The sequence below is a fragment of the Equus quagga genome, chromosome 2 (assembly GCF_021613505.1).
Source record: "Equus quagga isolate Etosha38 chromosome 2, UCLA_HA_Equagga_1.0, whole genome shotgun sequence".
Classification (NCBI taxonomy): Eukaryota; Metazoa; Chordata; class Mammalia; order Perissodactyla; family Equidae; genus Equus; species Equus quagga.
Genome location: NC_060268.1, coordinates 151,841,182 through 151,856,333, shown reverse-complemented (window position 1 = coordinate 151,856,333; position 15,152 = coordinate 151,841,182). Strand labels below are relative to the sequence as shown.

Genomic DNA, 15,152 nt, shown 5'->3' with positions numbered 1-15,152 from the left:
AGGGAGCGCGTCCTGGCCAAGGCTTTAACAGGCATCCTGTGTTTGCTCTCACTCTCTTGTGCCCCTGCTATTCATCGTGAGAACATGGCTCAGGAAGCCACCAGACAAGGAGAATGTGAGATATATGGAGCAGGCCTGAACCAGACCTACTGCCTGAAGTAGAGCTACTCAGCTGACTTGCAGACCCACAAACATGAAAATCAGTGTTTACTGTGCTGAACCACTGAAACTTTGAGGTCGTTGTAAGAAATTTAAAAAATAAAACTAACACCAGCTGAAAGAAGCATATGGTTAGTGAGCACAGCTAACTATGAGCAACTGTCATGTTCTAACAAGATACCAGCTACTAGGATATGAATCAGAGAGGGACCAGACCAATTTGGGTGAAATTCAGCTCATCTTCCAACTGACAATAAATGAGAATATATTTTAACAGTAATTTTACTATTATATGGTAAACTTTGCTCTGTGAGCTATTAAGAGACTAATCTTTATTTTAATATTCAAATTTACATTTTGACTATAGAATATAGGCATCAAAATTATCTTGTATTATCTTTGAGTACAGATTAAATTTTCCAAAAGTCTTTCATCAGGCTTCTTGGCCTTGAATAACAGGGATCTCTGCCTTCACAAAAAAGGCAACAAAACCTGAAGAATAAAGTGAAATTCTGAGCTTGGCTCTTAAAAGCTTGTTTAAAAATAATGTTAAACTTCATATATAATAAATACTGTCAAGAACGTTTTAGTATCTCTGTTAAAAGGAAATCCCCTCCTTAAGAGAAAGATAAAGGATTATTGCCGATCTCTTTTTAGCTTTGAATGTATTTTTAGACATGTGTTGTCCAATAGGGTGGCCACTTGTCACACACAGCTGTTGAGCACTTGAAATGTAGCTAGTCCTGATTAAGATGTGCTGTAAATGTAATACACGCAATAGATTTCAAAAACTTAATATGGAAAAACAAATATCTCATTAATATTTTTATATTATGTGTTGAAATGATAATATTTTGGATATAGTCACTTTATTAAAACCCCCCTTGTTATCCAGTATGCTTGTGCCATGTTTTTCTTATAGAGATCTTGATCGATACAAATCAAAATGAAGTATACTTTTTAAAAACTTTTATTCATATTGCATTTTATATTTCTTATTAATTTAAGAATTAGGTAAGGTGAAACTTTTGTATTTCTCTCTCTCTCTGTCACACACACACACACACACACACACATACATACACAGCCTAATTAAGTAACTTAATTCTTTGATCTACAGAAGTAACAGCTTCTAATTTTTGCCCCATGAGTTCATAAAAAAAGTTTCCCACCACCTAAAGGAATGTGATCACCAGAACCAAGTTTGGGTGAAAGTCCAGGAGGTAACTGTAATCACTTATAACCAGTGGCCAAGCCAATATTAAAATTAGCTGATAGTGATCCATTTTATTTGGTTTTCCTCATCCAGACTGGCCCAAAGCAGATTCTCAGATCTGCCTCAAAACTAACTTTCCCTCCAACAGAAATGAGATTAGGTTGTGCCTGCTGATCGGCTCCATGATTTGAGATTTTTTAACAAGTGGAGTTTGGCTCCCGAATACCTTAAAGGGTTTTTTTTTTTTTGGACCCAGGCAACAAGACAGAAATGGAATAAGAAAATATTTCAGTGTTTACTGAAGGAAACTTGTGAATTCTAATTCCAACTTGCTGAGGGGCAGTGTTTAGAAAAGAATGAGCAGTAAACTTGGAGCAGAAGACATGGGTTTTGAGTATCCACTCTGCCATGTACTAGTTTGTGTATGGAAATAACACTTACACCCTTGGGGTTTGATTTAGGATCAGAATAATGTGCATGACAGTCTTTTGTATATGCAGACATAAGGATTAAAGGGGCTGCTATTGGCTCTATTAATAAATAGACCTTTTATTTTCATCATTATCATCAACTACTGTTTATTTGATGCTTAACTGCTGTGCAGTAAGCAAGCAGTGTAATTAAGAAGCCAGGAGTATGGGAATCATTGATTAGCATCATATGCCACATATGTTACAATGCAAAATACATGAACAGAATCTTGATGTTGCCATGACGGCCTTTGTGGACTTAAAGCACTGTTACATCTCAAGTCCATCAGGGAACAGGTCATGCCCATAAGCCCTGTATTCACGCAGAGTTACGTGTGTGCTTAGAAGTCATATGGAGACAGTCTAGTATATTTGGGAGAGAAAATAATGGTGAAGTGCATGCCAGGCTTTAGCCAAGCCATTTAGGCAAGGGACTTAACCTCTCCGAGCCTCAGTTTCTGTTTCTAGGAAGTGGGAGTGCTAGTAGCTACCCTTCTGAGTATTGTGAGGATTAAATGAGAAAATGAATGTAATGCAGTTGAGCGCAGAGCATGGTTTACAACAAATGCTCAGTAAATACTAGCTATAATGATAGAACCAACTACCACTAAGAGAGTTTAACTGTGTCCTAATTTGGCTTCTCATTCCTAATCGAGGTACAGCAAGTTCAGTTGTGAGTAGCAGAAAAAAAGTTTCTGTCCACAGCTTTATTCAGCTTATAGTCACCTGGATGTTGTCAAAAATGACTTGATTGTTCAAGAGATATAGGGACATTTGGCTGCTATTTTGTGGAAGAGGTTTTCCTTCCCCTCCACTCTGCAGCAGCTCAACAGTCAGTTCCCAGATCCAGAGATGAAGAGCCTGGGACAAGGTCAGACACATCACCACTGCATCCTCTCAACAGGCAACTCTTAACAACAGTCCCTAAAGGAAGAAGGCACAGGGTCTCTTAATGTTTCTGTGACGAGCTCCGTAGCTGCTGCTTCTCCCATAAAATATTCCATGGAGGAAGTAAATAGAGCCCATACTTGTGTGACAGGGGTGGCCAACAACACTTTAAGATCTGGCTTCTGGCACATTTTGATGTGTAAACACCATGACAACGAACAGGCATGCCACTCTACATTAATGCAGCTCTCACCAAATCAAACCCTGGGACAATAACATATGGCATGGCTTTAAAACTCAGTGAGCATCCTTGTGGTGCAATTGGTTAGCATGTTTGGCTATTAACTGAAAGGCTGGTGGTTCAGGCCTACCCAGGGATGGTCTTGTCTCCAGCCAATTTCTTGGTGATGAAAGTATTCTGAAATTAGATAGCGGTGATGATTGCATGACTTTGTGAATGTACTAAATGCCACCAAATTGTACATGTTAAAATGGTGAATTTTATGCTGTACACATTTTACCACAATAAAAGTAAAACCCCAATAGATGCATCAGAGAATGCATTTTCCCAACCCTGTTTGTAGCTGTATTTTTCTTCCTGACATGTATACACCTACCATGTAGTATGCCCTGATATCTGAATGCCTGTATGTACATCAGCTTTTCTCTGGTCTGGGTGTTCCACTCTGTAGCATGTTGATATCACCAAGGAATATGTCACTCATCCACATCCCTGTTTTGGATTGGCTTAAGTATTATATTAACTGCACAAGCACATAAATTCCCTTGCAAGACTCTTTGGCCCTAGCACATATTTGCCTAGTCTAGAAAATTCTCTCATACAAAGGGCAGGCTGGGAATTGGATGTGTGTCTGCCCTCTCCAAAGGCATTGTATGGCTTTCTTAATAATAGGAAACAGGAGAGAGAAAGGGTCTGTAAGAATACAAACAGAACAGTTCCTGAGATGATGCTTTTAGCCAGCGCAACTTCCAGCACAGGACTCAGGACTCTCAGTTCTTCTGGACAAAGTCACTCTTGTTCTTTTATAAAGCAAAGATCATGAAAGGTGGCAGGTCTTTAAGACCTACACAAGCACACAGTACAAAAGAGAGGGGAGTTGAGAAAGACTCACAAAAGAGACAGTGTCTGCCAGAAAGGCCTTGAGGCAGAAGGTGGCGAATACCTCCCATGAGAGGCTTCAGCAAAAGCCAAGGAAGCTTCATGCTGGTCAAGACAGGCCTTGGTGAGCAAGGAAGGATGATCTTGTACACCACTGTGGAGGAACGTGCTCCCTGGAAGTTTTTTTCTCACTCCAGCCAGCAGATTTCAGTTGCTCCTGCTATACTGTGTCTTTCCAGAAATACGAAGGCTTGCGAAAGACAGACATGGCTATGACAATCACTATGACCAGGATCAGGGAGAAGAGGACCATGAGGAAGATATAGGTGGAGTGGGGAAGAGGTGTAGACGACGGCTGCTCAGCTGGGATCATGTTGGTCAGGTTTAGCATGTAGCCCAAAGTCCACCCGACGTCGCTGCTCCTGATCTGCAAACAGTGGGGAAAGTCTGTTGTTTCTGGTGCAAGTATTAAATGAGCTTTCATGCAGTCCTCTCCATAACACTGAGCAACCAGGAGGTGGAGAGCACCAAGTTCAGTTCTCTAAATGGATTACCTCTCTATTCTAAACTGGAAATATGGTAGTGGGGAAAACGGAGCAGGAGCAAGCGATTAAGAAGAGTTTGGAGCCTCACTACTGTATTCCCAAAATTCAGAGGGGAGTTTGGAGACTGACAGCCCACTTCTCTTCCCTAGAAGAATTTAATTCAAATAGGCCTTGGGAGATTTACCTTCCTCTTGTTTTTGTGTGAACGTTGAGGGGCTGGGAGGTGACAGGAAGCAGGCAGAGGATGAGAGAACAGTGATTGTCCCTGGCCTTTTACATGTATCTCAGGCCCAGGAGTCTCATACATACAAAACCAGGACTGCTTATGATTTAACTAGGGAAAAACTGGGGAATAATCCCTGCAAGTCAATCTTCCTTTATGGAAGTTGGAAGACTATACATATGCGTGAGATAAAACATGCTCTGACTCTGCCGCCTGTACTTCACCACTCAGAAGCTGCTATGATCATTTTGTGACATATCCTTTCAGTCCTCTCTGTGCATGTTTTTTCTTACAAAAAATGGGATTAAACTGTATGTAGAATTATTCACTCAACAATACCTTATAAACATCATCCCATGTCTCTTAAGGGATTTCTACGTCACTGGCATGAAGTGCCTTAAACATTTATTTTTACTCACTTTATCCAATTATATATAAATCCTAGAAATGGAATAATTGGATAAAATGATGTACGTATTTTAAGGTTCTTAGTACATATTGCCAAAACAGTCTCCCCAAAGGTTGTGCAAGTTTATATTCCAGCCAGTAATATGTGGAAATGCTCTTTTCCTCATAACCCTTACCAGTACTGGAAATGAATAATTTGTAAAAGGTCCACTTCCCTTTATGGGGTACTGGAACTTATCTGACTGCATGTGTCAAGGAAGGCTCCATAGTTAGAGGAGTTATCATCTAGGGTTTAGAAATATTGGACCATTTTTTGGAGTTCAAAGAACATAAATAACTTGTATGTTTGACATAGACATATCTTTTAAGTAGACAAAATAAACTGTGATGAACTGGCAGGAATACTGGGATATTAAAACAACGAAAAGATTTGCGTCTGAATTAGCAAGGTCAGTATTGACAAGAGTGTAATGAAACTAGCATCCTCAAGGCTGCTACAGCCCTCTGCCGCAATGCTTTGTTTTGCTTGAAATCACTGTATTTAATGAAGGAGGTAAATTGTTTTTGCCACTAGTGGTATGAGTTTAAAAGGTAGACAAACACTGCTCTTGATATTTTTCATCAAGTATGAGTTGCCCATGAGTCCCGCAGCTGGCGTAAATGTTTCTCTGTGCCTGACTGCCTGCAGGTGGCGCTATGGTAAAGCACAACAGTGAGATTGCTTCTTTAAGGCTCCCGCCAAACCTGGTTTCTAAGCAAAGACCCCCATTCACAGCCACTCATCCCGTTCTTCACACTGAGCTTCCAGATTGGTCAACCTTGAAGTTACAACTAACAAGGCCTTCATCTCTTATAAGAAACCGTGCATCACCCTTTCCAGATTTGTGGAAGGGGCCTTTGGGATGAAATGAAGTCAGCACACAGAATCTCTGTGGCTACTTCTGAAATACTATTGTGTTACTTTAATATCTCATTTTTTTGTTTTATAAGGAATTAGTCACTGTTGTGTAAACAGAAAGGCAAGGCTGAAAATGCAGGTAGCTCTCCTTAGATAGGATACCCACAACTGGCTGGTAGACATACCCAGGAGGGCTTGACACAAAATGCCGGCTTGGATTAGAGATGAAGTGGTAGAACAGGACATCAGGCCAAAAATTAAATCAGGTTGATTCCTACCCCTTTCAAGCCCAAAGCTGCTTCAGTCACTATCACCCAACCTCTCCCCAACCCAGCAAGTACGCAAATTACCTTGCCCATGAAATGAATATGCTTCCAGGAATCAGCTGTGAAATGATAGCCGTTCAGAAGGAGAGAGAGGATGTAGGTGCCAGAAAAGCAATATTCACTCAGGTACTTCTCCTTCACTGCACCAAAATTTGTCTTCAGCTGGAAGTGAAGTGAAGGAAATATCATACTTGTACAACACGCACCTCTCCATATCCCTCTTTTTCACTATTAGAGCTGATCAAGAAAGGAGAATGCCCCAGCTCACACGGCCCTGAGAGTTGGCCTCTCCAGAGGGCTTTGGGAGTGGTGCCTCACTCCTTCAGTGGGCTCAGGGGTCTATAGTTGAAGGTCTGTTCAGGAAACCTTTCCTCCACGGGGCTCTATGAGATAGCAATAAGTGCTCTAAGAAAAAAGTAGTGTCTGTGGTCTAGCAGGTTTAGAAACACTGAATGTGTACCTTTTCACCCCTTGTGAACTTGAATTTCACAATTACATTAGCATATTAAAAGCTGTAACAAGTCTTACATGAATGAATTTGTTAATCTTTGTTCAATCAGAGTTTTCCATATGCTCTTTATAAGCATCTTAGGAAATACTGTCATAAAAAGCCTTGCCACTCTGCATCAGCATCCCCTGGGAGCTTGAGAGTCCTCACCCCAGAACTACCAGTGCCAAATGTGCTCTTTAATATGATCCCCAGGTGATCCTGTATACAGTAAAGTTTGAGAAACACAGCTCTGGAATACAGTTTAGGAAGCACTTTGCTCAGAACTACTAAAGCAAAGTGCCAACATCTCACCTTCTGTCCCCTGTCCTTACCTGACATCCTTTTTTGGGGCATTTGAGTCATGCAAAGGGGTCTTCTTGAGTCCTTCATGTGTTTACTCACCCTACTGCCAAATGAAAATATGAAGGGCTGCCTGCCGACACTTGCCCTTACCTCTCCTGGCTGTTGTAAATATATACCCAGATGCCCACAGTTTGCTCTGCTCTTCTCCTGCCCTCAATTAGAGGGCAACAGGCCAGGACATCTCTAGCTCAGCCCAGAGTTCTGTTTGCTGCCCTACTTGTCAGCCCTTGCGATAGGCGTTCCCTCCTGGACACCTTGGGCAGAGGAGAACTAACATTTGTTAAGCATAGATCATGTACTAGGAATTATGCCAGATGTTTTGTATGTAGGGTCTCCTGGCTGCCTGCCCAACCCCCTTTTGCCCAGATTTCTTTCTCCTCCCAAAGAACATCCGTCTCTAAACCCTAACTGCTGCCTGGGATTTGTTTCTTACTTGGCTTCTGTCAGTCCCCAATCTCTGGAAGACTAAGTCCACACCTAGCCTGCCTCATCCTGCTCTGATGGAATTCTTTGAATGACCCAGCTTGGAACCTGTCTTTTTATCACAGTCCTGGAAATTACTCTTTGATCAGTTCATCTGCATGTGACATTCTCCTGCGACCTTGGTGTGACATCAGTTGACTTTGCCTATCCAGGTCCCTTTTCTTTCAGTAACTGCACTCTGCTTTTCCTTTGTGGAAAGACCTCTTTTCCCATTTGATGTAGTTTCAGTGGGCCTTCCAAACAAAAATCCACAGTGGGATACAGAATTCTAAGAATCTACTTGGGTCCGACTTGAAAATGCTGCAACCCCATAGGTTCTTGAAGGCTGGCTTATCCCTTGAGGAAATGCCATTTGGGCCTAATTTCCCTGAATTCTTCAACATTCCCACCTCCCTCCTCTTTCTGGAAAGCTGTACATTGGCTATGCAGTCTAACCTGCTAAGGATTAATTATGATAGTAGCCAATAATATAGAAGCCAAAGACATCCACCTGGTTCATCAGTCCAGAATTGATCATTTTAATGCTTGTGGACTCAATACTATGTGCTCTCCAAACGGGAGGATAGTCTGCCCTCCTCATTCTCCTCTCTGCCCCTCTCTCTTTTCTATTCCCAGGGCCGTGGGACAGTACCAGGTTCTCTCCTCCTCACCCATTCCCCCTCACCACCCCCCCAGATGAAGGGGCATGGCAAATCTTGAAGAATGGGATGCACTGCCCTAGAAAGGCTGAAAGTCCATGAGGTTGAATGTCAGGACCCAGAGTATACTGAGAAATACCTAGTTATTATACATAGAATTTTACAACATTGTTCTCTTGGGCTAACCATATCTTGGATGACCAGATTTTCAGAGTGGAAAAGTCGTTATGTTCCGGTTGCCAAAAGACTTTCACCAGCCCTCTAATTAACCTATCAGAAGACAAGTGTGAACTGCCCCCTCCACTCACTTTCCTAGCCTCTCTACCTCAGGGACCCAAGGATTTGGGGCACCCTGCTGGACATCAGTGGGTGCAGTTTGCATTATTTCCCCTGCTAAAGCAGGGACAGGCAGCACAATATAGCATGTATAAAGCATCTAGCCCACTTTTCAGCATATAATATATGCTTAACAGTTGTTAGTTCTCTCTCTGCCAAAGGTTCTACAAGGGACATTCCCAAACTCAAGTCACACCAGAAAAGCACTCCTTCCTCATGTTGAAGTAAGCAGAAAAAGAAAAGAGATACCCTGTAACAGGGCACTTGACAAAAACTATGCTTTCCATATGGATGGGCAATGCAGTTGGAAAAACTGAGTCATAACACCCATCTCAACAATCGAGGATCTGGGTCTCCCCCTGCAATTCCATCCCCGGAAATGTTTCAGAATTTCTGCCAGATGCAGTCCTTTCTGAGCGAGCTTCCAGGGCCTCTAATCCTGCACCTTGTTTTTCCAGCTGGTCCTGGCCGATGAGATATAAGAGAAGGACATACCTCTTCCCAGCGCAGAGAGCAGAACTCCTTCATCTTGTCCATCACCTTTTCCTGGGAGGGAGTTTCCCCCGATGTAAAGTTTAAAAACTCCATCACATAGTAAAAAGCTGAAAATGCCTGCAAGAGAAAAATGCAGAGTTTTTCTCTGTGTCCAACACAAAGTGACACTAACTTACTCTCCAGAAGGCCAAACCCCTAGTGAAGGTGCCTGGAAATCTCTGTTGAGTGAATTAATGGACCATGTGATATTCCAGACCCAAGAGCTGTGTCCTTCCTGGAAGAGGGGTCACTTTGCTGCTGACATGCATTTCCAAGCCACCTGGTAGCTAATTTTCTCTATAATTTTAATGGTAGATTCAGGGAGAAAGAAAGATGGGGGAAGAGAAGAGAAGAGGAAGAGGTTACAAAAATCCCATCTTCAAAAAGCTATTATATATGAATTTTTTAATAAATAAAAACTGGAAAATTCTATATAAAGGTATTGAGTTATCTCTGAATGGCAAAATTATACTTTTTTTCCTTTTTATTTGTGCTTTTTAAAGCCTATTTTCTATAATGTACATGTACTGCTTTCTTTAAATAGCCAAGCTTTATTTATCAAATATTTATTGCAGGTCTGTCAGGAGCTAGACACAACTGAAAAGTTTTTAAAAATCATTATTATCATCATGCATGAGAACTACTGAAAAAGTTAAAAGTACAAGTGAGTAAAAAATAAAACATTCTATTAAAATGACCCAAAATTCTACCACTTGGAGACGACTATTAAATATGATATATAGGCTTCTAATCATTTTTCCTTCACTCTAATACATACATATAATTTTTATTATACTTTAAACCACCCTCTAGCTGCCTTTTTGACCCTTTTAATATGGCATGAATTTAAAGAGGAGAAAATAATTGAGCAGAGCTTGCTAGATGAGGCAACTCAAATCCCAGCTCTAGTGGTTTTTCTCTCCCGTGCCCTAAATGGTGCCAGTTTTTAGGGGAAATCACTTTGGATGTCATAGGAGCACATCATTTGTTTACTCGACAAACACACTGAGAGCTCTGCGTGCTAGGCTCTGGGTGGCGTCAAGGAGTCTCCTGTGATTGTCGGAGGGGGACAAAAGCTTTCCCTGTGCTAGGAGTGGTTTGGATTAGGGATTATATTTTGTCTTCTGTAAAGTTACTAAACGAGAAGTGAAAGTAGAAAAGAAATGTGATTCTCAAACAAGCCAAGCAACATTCCTATGTAATTCTCATGAGCAAAGATACAGGAGGGCAAAGAAACAGGCTTCCAGAGGGCAAAGAAACAGGAGTTAGTGGGGATCCCACTGGGAGCTCAATTCTGACTCAGAGAATAGGAAAGCTATCTCTACCAGGCAAGCTCCTGCTGCAAACAGGGTTTATACTTCAATTCCAGCCAAAATAAGTCCAATGTCAGCTTCTTAAAAAAATGCATTCTTTCTTTTCTTTTTTTTTTAACTTTTTTTTTTTTTCTGAGGAAGATCAGCCCTGAGCTAACTGCTGCCAATCCTCCTCTTTTTGCTGAGGAAGACTGTCCCTGAGCTAACATCTGTGCCCATCTTCCTCTACTTTATATGTGGGACGCCTACCATAGCATGGCGTGCCAAGTGGTGCCATGTCCGCACCCGGGATCCAAACTGGCAAACCCCGGGCCGCTGAAGCGGAACATGCGAACTTAACCACTGCGCCACTGGGCTCGCCCCAAAAATGCATTATTTAAAAAAATATTTTTGTAGATATATAACATATCTAATTTAACAAAAATGAATAAGTGTGAGTGTATTTGTCCTTTTAATAACTTTTCCTTGCTTTTTCATTTATTTCCTGGCTTAATTTTCTCCTCTACTTCTAGTTTCAATGGGAGCCCAACTTAATATGAAGCCTCCATCTTTTTCCACATTGCTCATATAATCATACAAGCACACATATATAAAGGATTTGTTTTTTAAATGAAATTTTAAACATATTCTGCATGCTGCTTTTCTTATCCAACAATCCTTTGTGGAAATCTCTCCAAGTCAGCAGGGAACACTCTAATGGCTTCGTAAGAGTCCCTGGTGTGAATGTATCATAATTCACTCAACAACTCCCTACTGGTGGGCATTCCTTTGATTACAGTATTTCTGCCTATGAGCAATGTTGCTATAAGTACCTCTGGACATTTAGCCCCTGGACTGGTATGCCGATTCCTTTGAGGAAGTTGAGCTCCCTAGGAGCTCTGAAAGACAGCCTCCACATCCCTTGAACTTGGGAATTCCAACACTTTAAATATTGTATGCCAGTTGCAGAACAAGATCTTGGTGTGGCCCTATTTCTACCATCTTAACCCAAGCCACCATCATCTCTTGTGTGGACACTGCAATGGCCTCTTATTTGGTCTCCACATTACCTTTCTAGACCTGTTCCAATCCATCCTGCACATGGCAGTCACAGGAATCTTTTAAAAACAAATTTGGTCATATCACTCCTCTGCTTAAGGCTTTTAGTGACTCCTAATTATACCAAGAATAAACTCCAAACTCTACCAGGCCTCTCAAGGCCAGGCATGCTCCAACCCTTCCCACCTTGCCAATACCATCTCATACCCCTGCCCACCTTGCCCACCACACCCCAGCTACCCTGGCCTTCAGTCACTCCCAAGGTTCCCTCCCCACTCCCACCCCCCTGCCCAGGGTTGCACACTTGCTCTTCCTTATGTTAGAATTCCCTTGACTTCCACATCTCCTCAGAGAAGTCTTCCAATCACCCATCTAGACTAGGACCCTCTGTTATTCCCCTTCATAAGACTCTGTTTCTTTCTTCCCAGCAGTTGCCACAGTCCGATTTGCTTTGGTTGGTTTGCATTTGTGGTCTCTTGTCTGCCTGCTTTCTAGAATGCCAGTTCCCTGATGGCAGGGACCACATCTGCCTTGTTCTTAGCTGAATCTGCAGCACTAACATGGCACTTGGGACACGGAAGAGCTCTATAAATGTTTAAGTGACAGAAAACCGCTCTCTCTCTCTAGTTCCTAGAGCATTGACTAGAATCTAAGAAACACTTGGTGAATCTCTGTTGATTGAGAGACTGAATATATCCAGAGAATGGATTGCTATGATATGCATAGCTAATGACTGGAGGGCTCCCCCCAGTAATTAAAACTATTAAAGAGTGTTTTCTTCTAGTGAACTGATTGTGGGACAGGAGGGAGGGGTGGACTTTCTCATTTTTACTTTAAAATTTTGTTATTGTATAAGAACATTTAACATATCTCTCGTAATAAATGTTAAAGTGTACAATACAGTATTATAATCTTTAGGGATAATGTTGTACATCAGATCTCTAGAACTTAATCATCTTACATAGTGAAACTTTATGCCCATTGATTAGCAACTCTCCATTTCCCCCTCTCACCAGCTCCTGGCAACCATTCTACTCTCTTGAGTCTATGAGGTTTATTATTTTAGATACCTCATATAAATGGAATCATGCAGAATTTGTCCTTTTGCGACTGGCTTATTTCACCTAGCATGTCTTCAAGGTTCATTTCTGTCATATATCACAGGATTTCCTTTTTTTTTTTTTAAAGATTGGCACTCGAGCTAACAACTGTTGCCAATCTTCTTTTCTTTTTTTTTTTTCTGCTTTTTCTCCCCAAAGCCCCCCTGTATATAGTTGTGTATATATATATATATTTTTTTTTAGTTGTGGATCCTTCTAGTTGTGGCATGTGGGATGCTGCCTCAACATGGCCTCATGAGTGTTGCCATGTCGGCTCCCAGGATCCGAATGGCGAAACCCTGGGCCACCGAAGCAGAGCGTGCGAACTTAACCACTCGGCCATGGGACCAGCCCCACGATTTCCTTCTTCTTAAGGCTGAATGATATTCTATTGTATGTATAGACTCTATTTTCTCTATCCATTCATCTGTCAATACCCATCAATAGACTTTTACGTTGTTTCCACATCTTGGCTATTGTGAATAGTGCTGCAATGAACATTAGAGTGCTAATATCTCTTCCAGATCCTGATTTCAATTCTTTTGGATAAAATACCCAAAAGGGAGATTGCTGGATCATATGGTAGTTGTATTTTTAATTTTTTGAGGAATCTCCATACTGTTTTCCATAGCAGCTGCACCGTTTTTGCATTCCCACCAACACTGTACAAGGGTTCCATTTTCTCCACATCCTCACCACACTTGTTGTTTTTTTGTTTTTTTGATAATGGCCATCCTAACAGATATAAGATGATATCTCATTGTGGTTTTGATTTGCATTTCCCTGATGATTAGTGATGTTGAGCATCTTTTCATATACCTGTTGGCCATTTGTATGTCGTCTTTGGAGAAATGTGTATACAAGTATTTAGCCCATTTTTTAATTGGGTTAATTTCTCTTGCTATTGAGCTGTAGGAGTTCCTTATAAATTTGGGAAATTAACCTCTTGTCTGATACATGATTTACAAATATTTTCTCCCATTCTGTAGGCTGCTTTTCACTCTGTTGATTGTTTTCTTTGCTGTGCAGAAGCTTTTTAGGTTGATGTAGTCCCACTTGTCTGTTTTTGCCTTCGGTGCCTGAGCTTTTGGCATCATATTCATTAAATCATTGCCACAACCAATGTCATGAAACGTTTACCCTGTGTTTTCTTCTAGGAATTTTAGTTTCCAGTCTTGTGTTTAAATCTTCAATCCATTTGAGCTGATTTTTCTGTATGGTGTAAGATAGGGGTTCAATTTCATTCTTTTGCATGTGGCTATCCAGTTTTCTCAACACCATTTATTGAAGAAACTATCTTTTCCCTGTTGTGTATTCCTGGCGCCCTTGTCAAAGATCAGTTGATCATTTACATGTGGATTTATTTCTGGGCTCTCTATTCTATTCCATTGGTCATATGTCTGTCTTTATGCCAGTACCATACTGTTTTAATTACTATTGCTTTGTAATATATTTTGAAATCAGGAAGTGTGATGCTTCCAGGTTTGTTCTTCTTTCTTAAGACTGTTTTGGCTATTAAAGGTCTTTTGTGCTTGCAAATAAATTTTGTATATATTTTTGTCTATTTCAGTCAAAAATGCCACTGGGATTTTGATGGGGATTGCATTGAATTTGTAGAACACTTTCAGTAGTATGGACATTTTAACAATATTAAGTCATCCATGAACATGACTTGTTTTTCCATTTGTATCTTCTTTTATTTCTTTCATCAGTGTTTTGTAGTTTTCAGTGCACAAGTCTTTCACCTCCTTAGTTTTTATTCCTGTTTTCTTCTTTTTTTAATCACTGAATTGTGCACTTTACTCTTTTTTTTTAAGGAAGATTGGCTCTGAGCTAACATCTGTTGCCAATCTTCCTCTTTTTTTCCTTCTTCTCCCCAAAGCCTCCCAGTACATAGTTGTATATCCTAGTTGCAGGTTCTTCTAGTTTCTCTATGTGGGACGCCGCCTCAGCATGGCTTGATGAGCAGTGCTAGGTCTGCACCCAGGATCCAAACCAGAGAACTCTGGGCCACCAAAGAGGAGCACACGAACTTAACCACTTGTCCACGGGGTCAGCCCCTATCCTTTTTGATGTTATTGTACATGGGCTTGTTTTCATAAATTCCTTTTCAGATAGTTCATGTTAGTGTATGGAAATGTAACTGAATTTTGTATGTTGATTTTGTATCATGCAACTTTACTGAATTCATTTATTAGTTCTAACAGGGTGGGTGTGTGTGTGTGTGTGTGTGTGTGTTTATGTGTAAAATCTTTCGGGTTTTCTTTATATGAGATCACATGATAGGCAAACAGACACAGTTTTACTTCTTCCTTTCTGACCTGGATGCCTTTTATTTCTTCTTGCCTAATTGCTCTGGCTAGAACTTCCAGTAATATGTTGAATAGAAGTGGTGAAAGTGGGCATCCTTGCTTTGTGCCTGATCTTAGAAGAAAAGCTTTCAGTTTTCACCATTGAGTATGATGTTAGCTGTGTTTTTCATATATGGCTTTTATTATGTTGAGGTAATTTCTTTCTATTCCTAGTTTGTTCAGTGTTTTTATCATAAAAGAGTGCTAAATTTTGTCTTACATTTTTTCTGCATCTGTTGAGATGATCATGGGA

The 15,152-nt window shown here is 40.8% G+C and overlaps 1 protein-coding gene across 3 annotated transcripts in view; it reads right to left on the bottom strand.

The window, feature by feature from the left end:
• Positions 1-609: 609 nt before the first annotated feature.
• The window catches only part of ENTPD1 (ectonucleoside triphosphate diphosphohydrolase 1), a 98,219-nt gene continuing 83,676 nt past the window's right edge, over positions 610-15,152 (bottom strand). For 2 of the 3 annotated variants that reach the window (XM_046654311.1, XM_046654312.1), the window contains 3 exons: positions 9,059-9,175; positions 6,278-6,415; positions 610-4,280 (listed from right to left, as the gene is read on the bottom strand). In XM_046654311.1, the coding sequence (XP_046510267.1) occupies positions 4,074-4,280; positions 6,278-6,415; positions 9,059-9,175 (462 nt within the window). In that variant the 3' untranslated portion in view covers positions 610-4,073. The remainder of the gene's footprint in view (positions 4,281-6,277; positions 6,416-9,058; positions 9,176-15,152) is intronic. The other variant, XM_046654310.1, reaches the window with a different exon arrangement.